Below are 17,317 nucleotides of genomic sequence, written 5' to 3'. Positions count from 1 at the left end.
AACTTGAAAACTGGTATTTTATTCTGTGACAGAGAGGGAAGACATAAATACAAGCTTGCACTAGAAAGTCTCAGGGATACTGAAAGACAGCCTTCATTATGTTAAATACAAGCAAATACAATGTATTAACATTAAAATCTAAAATATACATTACTGTGTATACATTTCCAGAATTCTTTGATTTTAAATAACAAAGTGAAACAATCCTAGAGATAAATGTATGGAAGTATTTCCAAATGGGACAGGGTTTGGTACAGGAAGAAAATGAGACAACCTTTATCCAGTGTGGATCAGCTTTAAAGTAATACTACTTATTTTCAAGGCTGTATCCTAAAATCTAATTTTCAATTAAAATATTTTAGCCTACATAACATTTTGGTTTTGCAACCATTTAAAATGCTAAAGTTCAGAGTTTGGTCAAAAGTTAGATAGAGTTTATTAAAAGAAACATGAATAAATTTTAAAAAGACATTGCTACACATCTGTTTTGATAGAAGGGAAATTCAAGTATATCATAAGTTACAGAAAAAAATCCCATACTCCAGCAGCAAGACATTTTAAGAAAACTGTATATTATACTTTATTCTCATATTTAAGGAAGTTTTTATAAAATGATATTCTAATCTAGTGATTTCTAGAAGATGCATAGTTGGGCTGCAACAAATTAAACCTTGAACTAGAGTGGCCACTCTTACTTCTAACAAAGCCTTCAAGAAAACCAAGAAGTCTGACTTAGAACACTTGTTTTAGAAATGGGATTGACTTCTTATACCTTGGAGATGGTTCCGGAAGCAGTTAAATTCCCTTACTCGTTATAAAAATTCAGATGACAGACAGTGAAACAGAAGAAAATTGCTTTAGTTCTACTCAGGACTATCTTTCTGTGTGTTGGGGGGAAATTATATATATAATAGAGGATTTAGAGTTGATAAGACTCAAAGGACTATGACCCTTCCAGGTTGCACTCTAGTGAAGCAGGATTGTTTGTTGAAAGAGACCTGAAAAATCCCCAATTCAAATAAAAACAAAACCAAAATGATATAAGGATACACTTCTGCCTTTCAGTGTTTATATAAATCCTTTTTTTTACATGCATGTTATCCACTTGTCTTAAAATATTGCTTGTATCTTAACAACCCAAGAGTCCTGAGTAAAACTAAAGCAATTTTCTTCTGCTTCACCTTCTGTCATTTAAATTTTTATAACAAATAAGGGAATCTATATATTTCCCCCAACACAGTTCACAGCCTCAAAGCACTTTATGGGAAAAAAAAAAAAAGAGCTCGGAACACACATGACCACATCCCACAGGGAATAAATAGAGATGATAAATTAAGTGGCACTGCCCTTAAATTAATACAGGCTCAGATGATCCCAGGACAGGGACTATGCCCCAGTGCTCCCGAGCAAAGCAGTCCTTGGCCCATGTGATCTAGGGAAAAAATTCTTTGTTGACTCAGCTTTGACCCTGAGTGTATAAACAAGACCCTCTAATCAGGTATAAGTGGATTATAAAATATGAGTGATCTAAGCGTGCTGCCAAGACAGACTGAATTTTTCAGAAGGCGTGAGACAAAACAGCAGAGAAAACAGGCAAGGCTGCAGACACCAAGACAGCTTTGTCACTGTGGCTTGGAAATTCAAGAGCTAGAAAAATTCCCATATCTGGACCAAGGAAGAAGCAAAACACATAGCTAAGCACCTGCACAAGAAGCACTTTCATCCAACAAAAGGATGGCTTTCTCGAAGGAAGGCAGGCAATGGTTTCACCTCTAGAAAGACAAGGTAAGGGAAAAGGAGGCACCACTTATTCGCTGCTGAGAACTGAACTGCTACCTGACATCCTACCTGTTCTACCAGACATCCTTAAAGCACACAAGACTGAAAACATATGCAGTACATATGAGACATGGCATTTACTATACAGCTGTTCCAGACAGATCACTGACCTTAAAAATAGGACAAAACAGCAGCTTTAAAAAGGCAAAGAACAGACTGACCAGGCTAGCAGCCTGTAACATGGCAGGAACAGACAAACAGTAGCTACTTGTTAGCAAAAGCAACAAATCCAGTCACTTACACAGGAAACAAACTTGTAGATTACTGGAGGAAACTTTCTTAGACTAGCTGAGAGAACACAACACGAACAATGATGCAACTTCCTTCTGTTTGTCGAAGCAATCAATACCCACACCAAGGTAATGCTGCTAAGACTCAGAAAGATCCCCCTCTCTGCTCCCCACTTCCCTCCCAACTATTCAGGCATGTAGCCAGTCATTTAAAAACTTAAGGAACACTATCAAGCCCAGACTGTACAGAGAATTAAGACACCAGTTCATAAATAGGTGACAATAAAATGGCAAAAAAACCCCAACAAAGCTCAACAAAGCCTGAAAAAACATAAAACAAGGTACCATTGCTTTTTTTTTTTTTTTTTGCTGGGCAGGATGTGTGTTAATTATGTTACAAATAAACACCAAGGACTGGGTGGCACAAACAAGGATGCAAATTGTGGCTGCATCAGGAGAACACAAATTAAGAATTTATCTACTGGATTTCCCATAATAAGGACCTGGCCTACTGGAAGGACACCAGCTGATGAAGATGTATGGATGTATACTTCAGGAGGAGACATGGACACAAAAGGTTATTGACAGGGAAGATACCTGACTATCCACCTCAGCAAGTGACACATGTAAAGCTCTAAACCCACTTTACCAATTTGTAGAAGAAAATCTCTATGAAGACTTTGGCTATTTTTATCAAATAAAGAGATCTGGTTGAGAAAGGAACTGTTCACAGAAAAGCCAAGATATCAGTTGCATGAGACCACGTGCTTGTTTTGCTTTTTAAAAACTGTCTTACCTGTTCTGCTGTTTCATACTTCTCTAAGGGAGTTGTGTATGTTGCTGTTGTTTATGCTGTTTTCGTAAGACAAGTGTTTGGGGCTTTTTATTTTTTGCTCTGATGCTTATTGTGCTGCTGCATTATAATAAAACACAACAATAAAACTATATTCTTTGTTGCCTGCAGCACTTTATTTAAAGCCTTTCAAAATTACATTAAGCTCTATCAAAGCTGTTTCTCATAATTATACAACCTGTTTGGTTTTATTTGGTTGGTTTTTGTGGGGGTTTTGCCCAGTTCTTAATTCGCCCTAATTTTCTTGGGGGAAAGGACTATGCCAATACCTAGAACCTACTGTATTGTTCTTTAAAAGTTAAATAATTTGTTCCCTCCTTACATCCTACTCAGGACTTTTGTTTAAAAAAGGAAAGTAATGCTATCCCTTCTCTACCTCTTAGCTTGGCTAAGCTGACATGAATCAAGTTAATAATTTCCTCTTATACTATCACTTTTCTATTCTGCTTTTATTCCTAGTATCCTTCCTTGCTCAGTGTAAAATTCAGCTTTTTTAAATGCAAGACATATGAGCATATAAAACATTCTAAGTAGGGGTCTTACTAATACCTTGTCAAGTGGTATAAATAGTTAACTTTTTCCAATAAAGATCCTATGCCTAATGCATGCTAGAACTGCATTTACCTTTTCAACAGCCACGTTATACTGACAGCTCAGGTCTTTCTAGTATTAACTGGTACACCCAGCTCCCTCTCATCTTATGTGGCCTCCAGACAAAAGTTCTTCCTATTAGTTCCCAGCTGCACAACTTTGGACTTCACACTACTGACATTCATAACAGTGTTTACTACTCAGCTCTATAGGGTTATCCAAGTCTTCTTCTGTAGCAATCTAATTTTTCTTCAGATTGGCAATAACCACAGCTTTATATTATCTGCACATATCACATAGACTTATCTAGTTCCTGCATCAAGGTCTAATGAAAATAAAGAGAACTGGTTCAAAGACTGATCCCTAGAGAACTGGTTCAAAGACTGATCCCTAGAGAACACCACTACTACTGGCCTCTTTGCCTTGTGATAGCTCATTTTTCAATATAACCTTGCTAAAAGAGATTATGACAAGGACTTATCCACCTTGTAATTATGATATTAAACTCCAAACTTCTTCAGGTTAGTTAATAACTTAGGACAGGGCAGCATGTAATACTTAGTTTAAATCTCAACTGGGTTCACTGCATTGTCCTTTGTCTTAGGATACTGGATTAATCTGATGCAAAAACCTTCCTTAGATAAACCCATGTTGTGTTTTTGTCCCTTCTTTGTTTACCTGTATATACTTTATTCTTCTTTCCTTAAGAATAATATTATTGGTTGTAAGACCTTGCAGGATACTGAAGCCTTTAAATGTCTACATCCCTTTTTTGACTATAGATATATTTACTGTTCTCCAGTCAGGGCACTAGTTCCAAATTGACATATTAGTTGAAGAGTTATGTCCAAAGGGTGCTCTAGAGCACACCAGTTCCTTAAATAACTTTGGGACAGAGATTCTCTTGGGCCCTGTATTTGATCACAGTCCACAATTTATGCTTTGCTTTCAACTCACAGAAACCGCTTTTCTAACTTGAACTCTACCATTGTCATCATCCTTACTGAAGACTCAGACAAGGTATTAATTCACTATTTGGACTATTCCTACATTATCCTCAACTTCCATCACATCTTCAGTGTATGGCAGCCCAACTTCTTCCTTCCTAGTTCCCTTTTTATTTATGACAACTTATACTAATTGTTTTAGTTTTCTTTGTAAATCTAACTAAACTAAGTCACTGAAGATCACTAACCAGTAACAATGAATGGAGTAGGGTTCTGGGCTGCCATCACTAAACCCCACACAGTACGTTTGCACAAAATGGTAAAAGAATGTTATACATGAACATAATTCTATGGAAGACACCACTTACTACAATCCCCATAATTGTGCACTCCCTTTTTGGACCATGCCTCGTACAAATGCCTCGTAGCACCTGAGAGATAAGGAAGAACTATGTCCACCCCCAATTTACAGCTAGGAAACTTAAATATCAACCCAGCTGCACAGAAGAATCTGTGCCAGAAATTTTCAACCCGATTTCCTGTGTCTGGGCTACTACCTTAACTTCTAGACCATCCTTATCTCAAATCTTAAAAATTCTGAAGTTTACAATTTTAGCATTCCTTCACTCTTTTTCTTTTTTTAATTACCTGCACAAACCAAAAGCCCATGAGAGTCATTGTGAATGACCATGGGAACGACAAGTTAGAACATTCTGATCCACAGTATCACTGTCACTTCAACATGGTAATTCACAACTGATCGGTAGGTTTCAATGCTCTTTGACACTACAGGATCTTCGTGTCCTATTTCAGGTTTTAAGGACAGTGTAGAGATTACAAATTTTAAAAGACACACTTTCTTTTTCTCGTTCTGTCCTTTCTGTCACTGACCCTACCAGTTTGTTCTTGTCCCAATCCTTCCTCACTTGCACACGCACATGCAGGTCCATGTCTCAATCCCTATATCACTGTTCCACTCCCTCTGCATTCCAGAAAGTCCTCTGCCACTGTCTCTTCACTGCAAACACCAGCAACACAAAGAGAGGAAATTCTCCTTGTGCACAGCTACCATTCCTAGAACAGCAGCTGCATCTGCCAGGAAGAGACTGCAGGAATAGCAACCCAGCAATCCCAGGATGCAGCACATCCAGGACAGATAGAATCTTTAGATAAATTACCTGGCAGCCCCCAAGCAACTTCTCAGCGTGCAGAAACATTTTTTCGCAAGGCTTGTAAACTTGGAAAACTTGCCCAAACAGTACCAAGAAACAGCAAGATTCAAGACACTCATACCAAAGCAACCCCTTTATCAAAGATCAAGTCCTTGCTCCAAACCATGGAGACATTACAGATTCTCCAGAAAATGTACAGATTTTATTAAATGAGAAAAAAATCTTTAACTTCTGTTTCTAGTACACCTTGAAAAATTTTGCTGAAAATCTCTGAAAAAGTTGAGGCAGATACAGCATGTACAATTCCAGCTGAAATAGTTAAGTTTGACAGTTGTTATAAATCAGGAACTTAAAATGGAAGGAATCATACATTACTACATGATCCATTCTTGTATTACAGATGTTGCAACACTAAAATACTGAGTGAATTTAATCAAGATACTTGCTTGCACATAATCATGGAATCAGATAAACAATTCCCTCCACACTCGAACACAGACTCTTTCTCCCCCCATTTCCAAGTCTGCTGGTCATAACAAATGAGACAGGCCTCATATTCCAGGCAAACAGCTGTCTAGTACCACTCACCTGAGTCTTATGGATCTCCCTCATTTATGTCTTCTTCATAGGATGTAATGTCTCCCGCTAAAGGATCCTCCCTTAATCCATTGCCGACTAAACCAAGCTTTCATTATGGTAAAGCCAACAAACAGAACTATTTGCAGACACAAAACATAAGAAACCGTTGTCAGTTTTATGTAAAACAGTATTTGTAAGAGACAACTCAATTTCAACAGCTTTAAAATAAGACCCCAGCTGCAATGATGCAGAAACCCCAAAAATTAGTTTCATGCATTCCAAAAAACATGCATTTCCATGCAATGCGTAGCAATTAAAAATGCTGGCCAAGGCTGCTGGAGTAGCACAAAGTGAAGCCTCTCCCTAGAGCAGACCTGCATTCAAATATCTTTACTGAATAACAAAGAACTTTTGTGGACAACTGAAGCCATATTCATATCTTTGAGATCTTCTGCAGATGTTCTGTAAGACAAATAATCTACATTTTAATAATCTGTTAGCAAGAAAGAACTGTTGCACATCCATATCCTTCATAAAACAATAACAAGCTACTTTGCAAAAGAAGCATAATAGGTAAACTGAAAACCAATGATTTTTTAAAGCCAAACCTGACCAGTAGAAAAAGTCAATACCCATGTAGCTGTCTCTGAAACAGCGCAATTTAAAAAGCTACCCATCTGCCTTTGGATAGTTTATGAACTGCACAACAATCACACAGACGCATCAAATTGAATTATTCCATATTTTCCATTGATCATCCATTCAGATTCAGAAGTTGCAAGTTGTTCACCTTGCCCAGGTTTCAGACCAACCTGAATTTCAGCTTTTAGAGTTCTTATGCTGCAGAGAGGTGCAGGATGAAATTTGTTCAAGGCTTGATGAAATGGAACCGTAAACTCCCATTTTCTATCTCCTGTTAGTTTCCTATAGTTCAGATCACCTTTAAAAATAATTACACTTGATTTCTGCAGTTCAGCATACAAGTCAGGAGCAACCTGAGCCATACTAGAAAATTCATGTGGCAGAGTCCAAAACATGTGATCATGGTAAAACCAAACGCCTTTTTTTAAATTCCCCTCCCAATTCATCCCACATCTAGACATCCACATATGATTAGCTGACTGCAGTTGCTTAAGAGTCCAGTTAAAATCATGCTTTGTGGTATCTGATACAAACCATGGAATACATTTTCCATGGAAGTGGACTTCAGTAGCTAACTTTGATGACGACAAGAAGTTAGCTAGTACTAGATCAGTTATAAGTTCAAAGCCAGCATTATCCAGAATTATGTCAACTCTTGTAATAGATTCTTTGGTGGTTGTCCTTTTCTTGGAATTTAAAAGCAGTGACCAAAGGTTTTCCATGTCATCCACCAAGATGAAAGATTTAAAATCATTTAAGGATTGCAGAAGGCTGGATTTCTGAGGGTTGTCTTCACCAGCTGAAATGGAAAGGTCACACCTATTCCCCCACAAGGAAACCTGAAAAGAAAAAAAAAAAAGTACACATGCTAAATCTTACTGAAACCAGATACTAACCAAGGTCTTCATGTTGTAAAGATACTGTTCTAGAGCATAAAATGCCCTCATCCCCCCAGATCCTATGTTGAGCGTTCTACTAAAAAAACAGATTTCAAGGAAGGGATGAGTTCTGGGAAGGGAAACAAAATAATGCTCTCTATTTCCAAAGACAAAACAAGTATGAGATGAAAGGGGGAAAAAGAAAAACCCTTCTCTCTTCTTTATCTTGGATTTGTTACAGTTAGGTTCAGTAAATATACGGACTCTAAACACAAGAGAGACACACAGAGCTATAAATTCCAGGAAGTCTTGGAATAAAAAGGCTGCGTTACTAATAAAGGGTAAAAATTAGTTTAAAAACCTTTTCAATAAATCAGCACATTTACCTGCAACAGCTTAAAAAATTCCTCCTTAAGTTGATTTTCATTTAGGTCCTGTATGTTTTTAAGGAGTTCCTGCAAGTAAGTGCATATGGCAATAATAGCCTGTTGGGATTCAAAAAAACTTTGAATCTTTGCTTCCATAAATGGATCGAAGTCATCAATAGGTGGACTAAAATAAAAAGAGAAAACAAATATATAAGTATAAAGAATTTAATTTCCAATTTCTTCCCCCACAGAAGACATTCTGAAATTACAACCCAAGTTAAAACTGAAATTCTAAACGTGACCTTCTGCAGTTAACAAGACATACAGGAACCTTATGGGCATGTCCACACATGCAAGCACATGCGCTTACAGCAGCTCAAATAGAAGCGGTGCAAATTTGAGCTGCGGCTTTTTGCCTCAGCGCATGTACCTGGATATGCACTTTGTTGTGGAGCAAATTGTGTCACTTGGGGCAAGATAACCCTGCATGACTCCTCCCGGATCTGCAGCCAGGAGGTACTGGCCCCAGAAGTATAAAAACCTGCCCTGGCCAGCAGCTCAGGGGCTACTTGCCCTCAAGAGATTCTGAGGCCCAGCCACTTGCTATCTGGGGACACTACCCCTTGTGTCAGCTAGACTCTGAAGCAGCATCCCAAATTAACTATGAAATCTATGAAAATACCCCCAAAATCAAGAGAGAGATCAGATGGGCACTGTTTTATTGCTATATTTACAATGTTAGAGCAATCTGGAAGCCTACCAGTGTCTCTGGCATCATAATAAAATAAATCCTAAATATCTGTATGTTTTAATGTTTGCTTTTGGTTCCCTCATCACATGGGGGGGGGGGGGGGGGTCGCTTAGGAGGGGTGAGTCCCCTGTCCCCCACAGGACACAGCCCCACCACACAGCACATAGACTACCCTGCCTGCAGGGTCTCACCCCCCACCCCCAGGGGCCACAGCTCCCCTCCAGCCCCCACGCTGGTCTCCAGCCCCCTTATTTCCCTGCTCCTCTTCAGGCTCCAGAGGCTGGAAACAGCAGGGAAAGTCTCCAGCTCATCTCCAGGGGCTTGTCTCCAGCCTTGGGAGGCTGGACATGAGTAGGGGAATGAGCAGGAGGCTGGAGATGGGGCCCTGGAGACTTTCCCCTGCTGTCTCCAGCCTCTGGCTTATTCCCCTGCTCATCTCGAGCCTCAGGAGGCTGGCGATGAGCAAAGGGAACGTCTCCAGCCTCCTGCTCGGTCTCCAGTCCTCCAGAGGTTGGAGACAAGCAGGAGAACAAACAGAAGAGTGATCAGAAGGCTGGATATAATTCAGGAATTCCCGAGTGGACTCCAGGCTAATTGCTCCCCTACCCAGCTCCAGCCTCCTGCACAGTCCACAGCTTACCAGCAGCAGCAGCGGTGGTGGGGTTTCTTGGGGCCTCATGGCACCGTCTCCTGCATGGCACGAGGCAGCAGGGCTCGGCCCTGGCTTCCTGGCACCCATGCTGCCACATCATGAGGGTGCAGCCCAGCTCTACAGCACACCACACACTGTCTCAAAGCTCGGGAGTGCTGCAGCTGTCACTCGGGGCTCAGTACCACTTAGCTCAAGTAGCCGGAGCTCTGAGAAAGCGCGTGGTGCCCTGCCAGCCAGGCCGCACCGACATGATGCAGCAAGGGTGCCAGGTACCTGGGGCTGAGCCCCACAGTCCTCCGCACAAGGGGACTGTGCCATGAAGCCCCAAACAGCCTTGACCGCTGCTGCTGCTGCTGCTAAGTGGACGGTGGGGCAAGGGCCGGGCATAGAGATGCTCTGGTGGGCTACCAGAGCGTCTCTGTGGAGGACCGAACATCTAGTTGCCCAACCATGCCTTGCCCCACGTATTTCCCCCCATGGTATTGTTTAACCCCTGGATACCCAGGGGTGTAACTTTGCCCCTGTGCTTCAAATTTGCAGTGCAGGGAACGTTTTTTTGTTCCTACACATGCCTCTTGCAGCTTCTCAAAGGGGTTTAAGATGTTGCAAGAAGCACGTGCACACTTATTACTAAGGCCTCGGATACCCACTTATTCAAGCAATATAGACATGTAGAAGTTTACTGTTAAGGAGCACTGTTATAGGAGTGGCCAAATGTCCCAATCACAATGGGCACTACATATATACAGAAACCACCTTTACCCTAGAGGGCTTACAATCTAAAAGGCAAAAGCGTGAAGGACTGAATACATGCTATATAAGTAAACGAATAGTACAAAGAAGTGGAGCAGTTCTGTTACATGCATCTTCTTTATGATTTTTCACCTCACTTTTCACCATAAAGAAATCTAAAACCCTTCAATAGAAAGGTGCTGTTCTTGAAATTTTCAACCAGAACATTTGAAAATTAGTGCACTATAGTATTTGTCTTTTGTTAAACTGAAACAAGAATGTTTAAATTTCTCACTTCCTGCAACAGACAGTATTCCTTTTGACAAATGACTCAATATTCTAAGCAAAGCACAATACAATAATTGGGGGGGGGGGGGGAATCATCCAAGGTTATTGCATTGTTACGAATTTTCCCTGACAGATCATTAACGTGTTCTTTACGTTTCCTGTGGGGACAAAGTTTGGATTATCCTGAATAGCACATTCTTTGAATAACTAAATGTACAAAAGGAATTTTTGGTTTGGAAAATCTGTCCAGGACATTTTACCCCCAACTGACTTCCAGAAATCTTTTTGTAACTTGAAAAGAGAAGTTTTAGAAGGTCTCTTACACACAGTAAACTTGAAATCACACACTCATTTTGGGCACCTTTTTTTGGTCAGAGTTCTCCAGACTATAGCTTAACACTATGTATACAAAGCAGGCAAATATTTTTATATGCAGGCTAATATTTTTAAAAATGCCAGAGTCCTACTGCAAATAGAGAAGATTTCTGGAGTCTTGTGAGAAATGTCATACCTAAAAATATTAGAGGGAAAGGATATTAATATCTGTAACAAACTAATTCTACTCTCACCATCATTTTCCTCTTTTAGTTCCTAACACTCCTCCTCTAAAGGCCATGGAAGAAGCAGCTATCCAGTAAGCAAAGAGCCAATATAAACTCAAAACTTAAAATGTTAGACATTTTCACCTGCTATCAGTTTAACTTTTTAGAGGGATGTGCAGAAGAGAATATGGGGTCAATCTTACATTTCCTTCACAAGAGTGGTGCAGTTGAAATTAAACTAAGGGGTGGAAAACTTGATAAAATACCATGCTAAGAAGTCTAGCACTGAAATTAACAGAAGATCCAGAAAGCAAATCACAGTTCTAAATTCTGCTAAACAGATCTACCTTTTAAACTAGTAAGTCTCTAGGAAGTATTAATAACTTTCATATCACACTGCACTATTTTGCAGAAACCATGGAAATAAACTGCTCTGCAGCAGAGCAAAATAGATGATACTAACTGGAGGACACGAGAGACTAACTTAGCATATACTCCAGTATCTTAAGCATGAAAGGGGAATAAAATGTCCAACTGTCTTGAGGAGGCAGGAGAAGTGAGATGAGAAAATGGTATGCATTTAAGATGGAACAAAATTCTACCTTAAGCCTCAACTATTATCCTTCTTTTTCCTCTGACCATGTTCACGCAGACAACAAAAGAACCACATATAGATTAATACTGTAATAAAACAGAAGTAATACTTCCATAATACTTACTTATGAATTAGTGCTTCATGAATTCTACGGTACATGTAACATTCTACATATAGCCAAGGGGACTGAAACCAGCTTGGCTGTCCATTTCCATTTGATACATTTCTTTGATATTCTAGGTACTGGTTCCATATTGGAGTATCAGGGAGCTCATCACTCAAAGGAATCATTGGTTTGTCCGTTTGCAATTCATTCCGTAATTTAGAGAGGAAAGATATAGCCCTCTTCTCTGCCTCGACACCTTTCTGAAATCAAACAGAACACAAATGTCTCCATTTTGAACACACTTTTTTTTGGAAAGCCACATACTTTATGCCAGCTCAACATTGCTAGAAAGAAAGATTAAATCTTAGTAGTCATAACTGTTACAAGCTCTAAGGACTCTGCACTAAAGTAGTTCAAGCAATGCTCACCAAAGCTTTCATTCCGTATAAGAAATACCAAGATGTTTCATACACATGTAAAAGAGAACTGTACAGCATGAAGCCTATTCACCTCCATTTTCAGCTAGGAACTTTTCCCTCAGATAGTAAGTATTCTGTTCAATCAAGTGGATGGTTCAATAGGGGGACAACAGCAGCTTAAAACATTGGCTACCCACCCAAGGCCTAAGATGAACATGTGGACAGGGGAAATCAATAAAGTCACAGAAGAAAGACCACAGAAAGGTTTATGTGGCAAGAAAAAAATGAAATAAACAAAAGGGAAAAAGCAGCATCCAGGAATGTGTAGACAGAAGGAAAAAGAATTAAGAGGCTACATGGGCAAACTGTGGAAGAAAAAAAAAAAGAGAAAAGAATGGGAATAGAAGGAAAGCAGAGAAGAAAAATATGTTCAGAAAGTTCTCAGTGAGACAGTGGTAAAAAGACAACACTATTCTTACCTCCCCGTGTTTTTCAAAGAATTCATTTTTATGTCGGTGTAAAGTATCAATAACTCTGGTTAAGATCTGGGGTAGTCTATCTTTAATTGTAAAATATGCAAATGATCTAGAAAGAAAAAGAGCAAAGTAGTACATTGTTTACACTCATATTAACAAATTAATGTCTCCTCAGTAGTCATTTTCTCTAAGAAGTGCCCACGCTTAAAAGGATACCTAACAGCTGCTTTTTCCAAGTGCCAAAAAAAATGCCATATTTGGAAATCCTCCCTCTCTCCCCAAAATGAGCTCAAGCTTAGCTTTTCATTGTATTCACCTTTGGCAAATACAAAAATGAATACCAAAGGAATGTGTGCTTGCCACACATCCCCACTATCTGGATTAGCTTGTGACTCCTTCATTCCTATGGAAATATTAATGTTTGCCTCTTCCAGCGCTCCCCACCTTTCCCCTCTTCAGACCCCCACCCTCCTACCTACACCCTGCTATTCTGTACTTCCTTTCACATCTTCTAAGTGAGCTTCTGCTCAGAAAAGCATATGTATGTAGGTAGGTAGGTAAGGTAGATTTGCACCTCAGGGACCAACTGTCACAAACTAAGAGGTACAAACCTACTCTGCCTAACTGAGAGAGAGAGCCAGAGGTGGAGATTAGAGATAGCAAGCTAGCTAGCTTGTGCCATCTCAGATCTACCCTGCCTATCTAACTACATAGATGAACAGCCAGATTCCTCTACCTTGGTTAGTCTGTAAGATGCAAATCTACCCTGCCCACCAATCTACATTGATCAATACAGCACAACCTAGCTACCTAGATGGATATAGCATGAGCTAGCTAGCTAATTAAATCCACCTTGCTTAGTCCGCAAGTGGACTATGGAAATTGAGACTATGCGATTTCCACAGAAATTTGGATTTTGAGTAGCATCCGTGAAAAATGGAAGGCTCACTGCAAAACATTTACCAGCCAGCAAACCCTGCAGCATCCCAACAGAGCAGGACTCCAGCTTCAAGCAGCCCTCCGGCCCTGCTCCAAGACCGCAGGGCTTCCCTTCTTTTTCTCTACCTGCAGGCAAGGTTTTATTTGTTTGCTTGTTTGGAGGGGGGGGGGGGGTTGCAGCGAGCCTGCCAAAGTCATGAAGCCTACTGCTTAGGTACGACCCGAAACTGCGGCTTAATAACCCTGATTAAGCCTGGGGAAGCCATTAACCCATGCTTAATAAATCACACAATCCACTTCCGCACCGCGTCCAGCCCCATTTTACCGCCCCCCCAGTTCCCTGACGGACCCCTTGAACCTGCCCGACAGCGAAACCGCCACCGACGCCGCCATTTTCTTCCTCCTCACCGCCCCGGCACCCCTCCCGGAAGTGACGTAGTCTCCCCGCCCCCGCCGGACAGTTGGGAGGCAGGGGCGGGGCCGGGCTGAAGGTCGCGCTTGGCGCATGCGCAAGCACCACAGTCATTCAACGGGTGCCGCAGATCAGTTCCTCTGTGTCAGGTCAGTTTTCCGGGCCTTCTAGGCAGCGGCCCAGCGCCGGGAAGCGGGGTTCGTCTGCCTCGTAAGGCGCCCTAGGCCGGCCCGTTTTGCCCCGTGCAGAGCTCTCATCCTGCCACAGGGAGGGACCCTACACCCGGGCTTAGCCCTGGACACATTCCTTCCCATGCCTTTTTCTGATTGGTTGGCTAGGCGCATGCCTCGCCTCCGGAGATGAAGCAGCTAATCAGGGCAGGGCTTTCCTTGGCACCCTTCTATCGGGAGGGAGCGCCCTGGACTATGTGCGCATGCGCCTTGTGCCTTTTCTGATTGGTGGTTCTATCTCTGGGGGCAAGCAAGGCAGCCAGTTAGGGCAGGGTTCTACCTAGGCACCATTCAGGCCCTGGATTCGGTGGGCATCGCCCTGTGCCTTTTCTGATTGGCTGTTTTGCCCGCTCCCCGGGGATAGAGCATCTAATCAGGGCAGGGCTTTCCCTTGATTGCATTCCCTCAGGAGGGACCAGCAGAAGCTCTTCAGGCAGAGCTGATCCATGGGGAGAGGCCCTCTACTGCCCACCACAGGGCCTGGAGCGGGCTGGGCACTAGCCACCCTGAAGGGACCCAAACTGGGGAGACAGATGCTGGTAAGCCCCGTTGGTAGGCTTCAGGTGTGCCAAGGGCAGAATTAATTGCTGGGCATGAGGGTGGCTGATGCGGGCATTTGAGTTCTTGAAGTGCAGGCCTCTATCGCCATATTGGGTGCATCTGGTTACAGGCATAACACTGAGGGCCTCACCTGCTGGGGATAAGGGGCGGCCTTCCAAAAGGGAAAACAAATGACAGGTTTTAAGGTGCAAATCTACCCTACCCCGGGTTTTGGCAGCAGGCCCACTCCGAACCTCAAATCCCCAGCCCTCGAGGAACCAGCAGGCCAGATGACACAGCTACACGGGTCAGATCTGGCCTGCAGCCCATATATTTGACGTCTTTTCTGGATGCGCAGGATTCAGAAATTTTTACATGAGGTTTAGCATCTCTGCAGCTTCACTCACGCTGGCAACTAGAAGATATACTAGTGTGGATGGAAAGTTAATCGTCTAACTTCTGTTTATCTGTCTGCTCTATGGTAACATTCCTGCTGTTGCTTCTGCTGTTAGAGCCACAGTAGCGTTGTCGCATGTAGGAAGACTTATAGAAAATGCTTGGTAAAGACCAGGCCCAAACACAGAACAGTACTGCAATAGTAGATTATGGATTAGTCTGTAAAGAGCTGATGTGAGAGAAGCTGGAATCCACCAGTTCATTTGTACATTTTGCTAATCTTACTTAACACATTTGAATAGCGGCTGTTTCTGGCTGAAGATGCGATTTGAATTCTTATTTCTTTTTATATTGGTTCCATCTGCACAGTCTCTAAATAGATCTCAGAACAACCCTGGGTAGTTGTCTGCTGCTAGGTAGGTTGTAGTCCATTTATTTCTCCCATTCTAATAGCCTTTTATTTATCTAATGCAGCTAAATAAAAGTGCCCTGCTAAATGCACGTGTCAGTGTAGATCTGAGTTCAACTGTTAACTATTGGGTGATGGTTACACTGGATCAAGTCTAGTTATTTATTGTTTGTTTGAAACTACAGAGTAAATGTTTTTGCGGATCACTAATGAAGTTACCTCTGTGTGGGTTTAGCTTAGTGTAATCACAGTTTTATTGGCTGTTTTTTGGTGGTAGTTATTTGTATTGTGGTCATACCTTCGCTCCACTCAGAATTAAGGCTGTGTTCCTGATTTTGTATGTTCTTTTTCCATCAAAAAACCCCAGTGATGTAAAGTTATGTTGCAAATGCAAGGGGGGGGATGATTATTGAGGAACTGTCTTCTTGTTCCAGATACCATAATTCTATATCCATGGGAATGTTTGAGAACATTTCTAAAAAGGGGAAAGTTATATTTTAATTTCCTTGCATGTTATGTCCCTAAAAGGAAAAAAGGTCATTAATTCTCATATGAAATCTGAAGACCCTCTGAAAATAAGTCTGCACAGGATTTTTTAAAAAACGTTTCCCATAAAAGCAAATTACAGCATAACCTCAAAAATCCAGAATTCTTGAAAATCCAGCACATCAGGGAGTAGCAGCAGCTGGTCCCAGAGCAACGGAGGGAGAAGCTTGCATGCGGCAGCTGCCTCCGCCGTCCGCCACCCCATGCTGCCACTCTGCATGCGGCCACTGCTCCGGGACTGGCTGCCACAACCCTTCCAGGCCTCTGGCTCTGTGACTTGCCACGGCTTTGGTTTCAGAAATCCAAAATTTTCACGTTTCTGGCAGGTGCTTGGTCCCAGGCATGCCAGATTTATGAGGTGGTACTGTAGTTCTTATTTATCACCTACTGTTTCACTCTTCCTCTGCTTTTTATTACTAGGGTTATTTGTAGGCCTGTGCAAAGTGGCTAGTATTTGCTTTGTATTCGGATTTGGCCAATTCAGGGGACAGCGATTCGATTTGGTGATTTGAATCACTGTCCTGAATCGGCCAAATCTTTGAATCAAACAAGCCCCAGCCCCAGCCCCATCAATGGCTGCCCTGCCTGGCCCCAGCATCCTGGCTCTTTTAAAAAAAAAAAAAAAAAAAAAAAGCCCTGGTAAAGCAGGTGGGGATTGGGGGGGCGCTGGGGGAGCAGGCAGGGGATGGGGCTTGGCAGGGGTCCCCCCGTGGTCCCCTCCCCCCTCTTCCAGTCCCTCCTCAGCCCCTACTTACCAGCATGGAGTTCAGGTCCAGCTCCCTGCAGCAGCAAGCAGGGACTGCCCAAAGCTCTCCGAATGTTTTCTGAATCAGTTTGGACCTTTTTCTTGGTCTCCCAATTCAGTTCGGATTTGGAGATTCAGCTGCTGAATCAGGCCGAATCGCCTCTCAATGGAATTAGCACCTGAAGCTTCACACAGCCCTAGTTCTTTGCCTACAGCAGATTTTTGTGTCTCTGGGCAAATTTCCCCAGTAATAAAATGCAGAAGGAGAAAAAGATTTGAAGTTGTAGAGGCTTTGTAAGTGCTTCCTTAGATGTTTTAAGCAGCACATTAAATCCATTGCCTTCTGACCACTTTAGTAGTTTATGCAGTTGGCACACGTGATACTGCCTGTACTCTTCAGGAACTCAGTCTCATTCTGGTTTAACAGTTCTTGTTTAAAC

At 41.9% G+C, this 17,317-nt stretch overlaps 2 protein-coding genes across 5 annotated transcripts in view; one reads left to right on the top strand and one right to left on the bottom strand.

Annotated features, from left to right (window-relative positions):
- On the bottom strand, nucleotides 1-14,106 carry DCPH1 (damage control phosphatase 1). 2 transcript variants are annotated; one of them, XR_016441700.1, is made up of 6 exons: nucleotides 13,949-14,106; nucleotides 12,664-12,769; nucleotides 11,784-12,025; nucleotides 8,118-8,283; nucleotides 6,221-7,692; nucleotides 1-5,941 (listed from the first exon to the last, which is right to left on the bottom strand). XR_016441700.1 is itself a non-coding variant. In XM_090041544.1 (5 exons), exons 1-5 carry the CDS (start codon nucleotides 14,104-14,106, stop codon nucleotides 6,922-6,924), a joined length of 1,443 nt encoding a protein of 480 aa, XP_089897670.1. In that variant the 3' UTR covers nucleotides 1-6,921. The 2 variants fall into 2 exon arrangements, 1 of the variants encoding a protein (XP_089897670.1); XM_090041544.1 differs by having other exon boundaries at nucleotides 1-7,692.
- The window catches only part of RMND1 (required for meiotic nuclear division 1 homolog), a 27,892-nt gene continuing 24,646 nt past the window's right edge, over nucleotides 14,072-17,317 (top strand). The window contains exon 1 of one of the 3 annotated variants that reach the window (XM_090041524.1): nucleotides 14,072-14,160. Coding sequence is in view for 1 of the 3 variants with exons in the window: in XM_090041515.1 (XP_089897641.1) it covers nucleotides 14,688-14,780 (93 nt within the window). In the remaining 2 variants the exon portion in view is untranslated. Of the gene's footprint in view, nucleotides 14,161-14,496; nucleotides 14,781-15,489; nucleotides 15,594-17,317 lie in introns of those variants that run through there. The other 2 variants (XM_090041515.1, XM_090041532.1) reach the window with 2 other exon arrangements.

Source organism: Crocodylus siamensis, chromosome 1 (genome assembly GCF_052110815.1).
Source record: "Crocodylus siamensis isolate JL-2025a chromosome 1, ASM5211081v1, whole genome shotgun sequence".
In the NCBI taxonomy this organism is placed as follows: domain Eukaryota; kingdom Metazoa; phylum Chordata; order Crocodylia; family Crocodylidae; genus Crocodylus; species Crocodylus siamensis.
Note: the sequence above shows the minus strand (reverse complement) of the source record. Positions and strands in the feature narration are given on the sequence as shown.

Bases quoted from the DNA above. Each gene is read 5' to 3' on its own strand.
- DCPH1 (XM_090041544.1), bottom strand. From the start codon at position 14,106: ATGCGCCAAGCGCGACCTTCAGCCCGGCCCCGCCCCTGCCTCCCAACT. The intron at 12,770-13,948 runs GTCCGTCAGGGA...TTTTCTTTCTAG, and splicing joins CTGTCGGGCAGGTTCAAGGG to ATCATTTGCATATTTTACAA. The intron at 7,693-8,117 runs GTAAATGTGCTG...TTTTCTTTTCAG, and splicing joins AATTTTTTAAGCTGTTGCAG to GTTTCCTTGTGGGGGAATAG.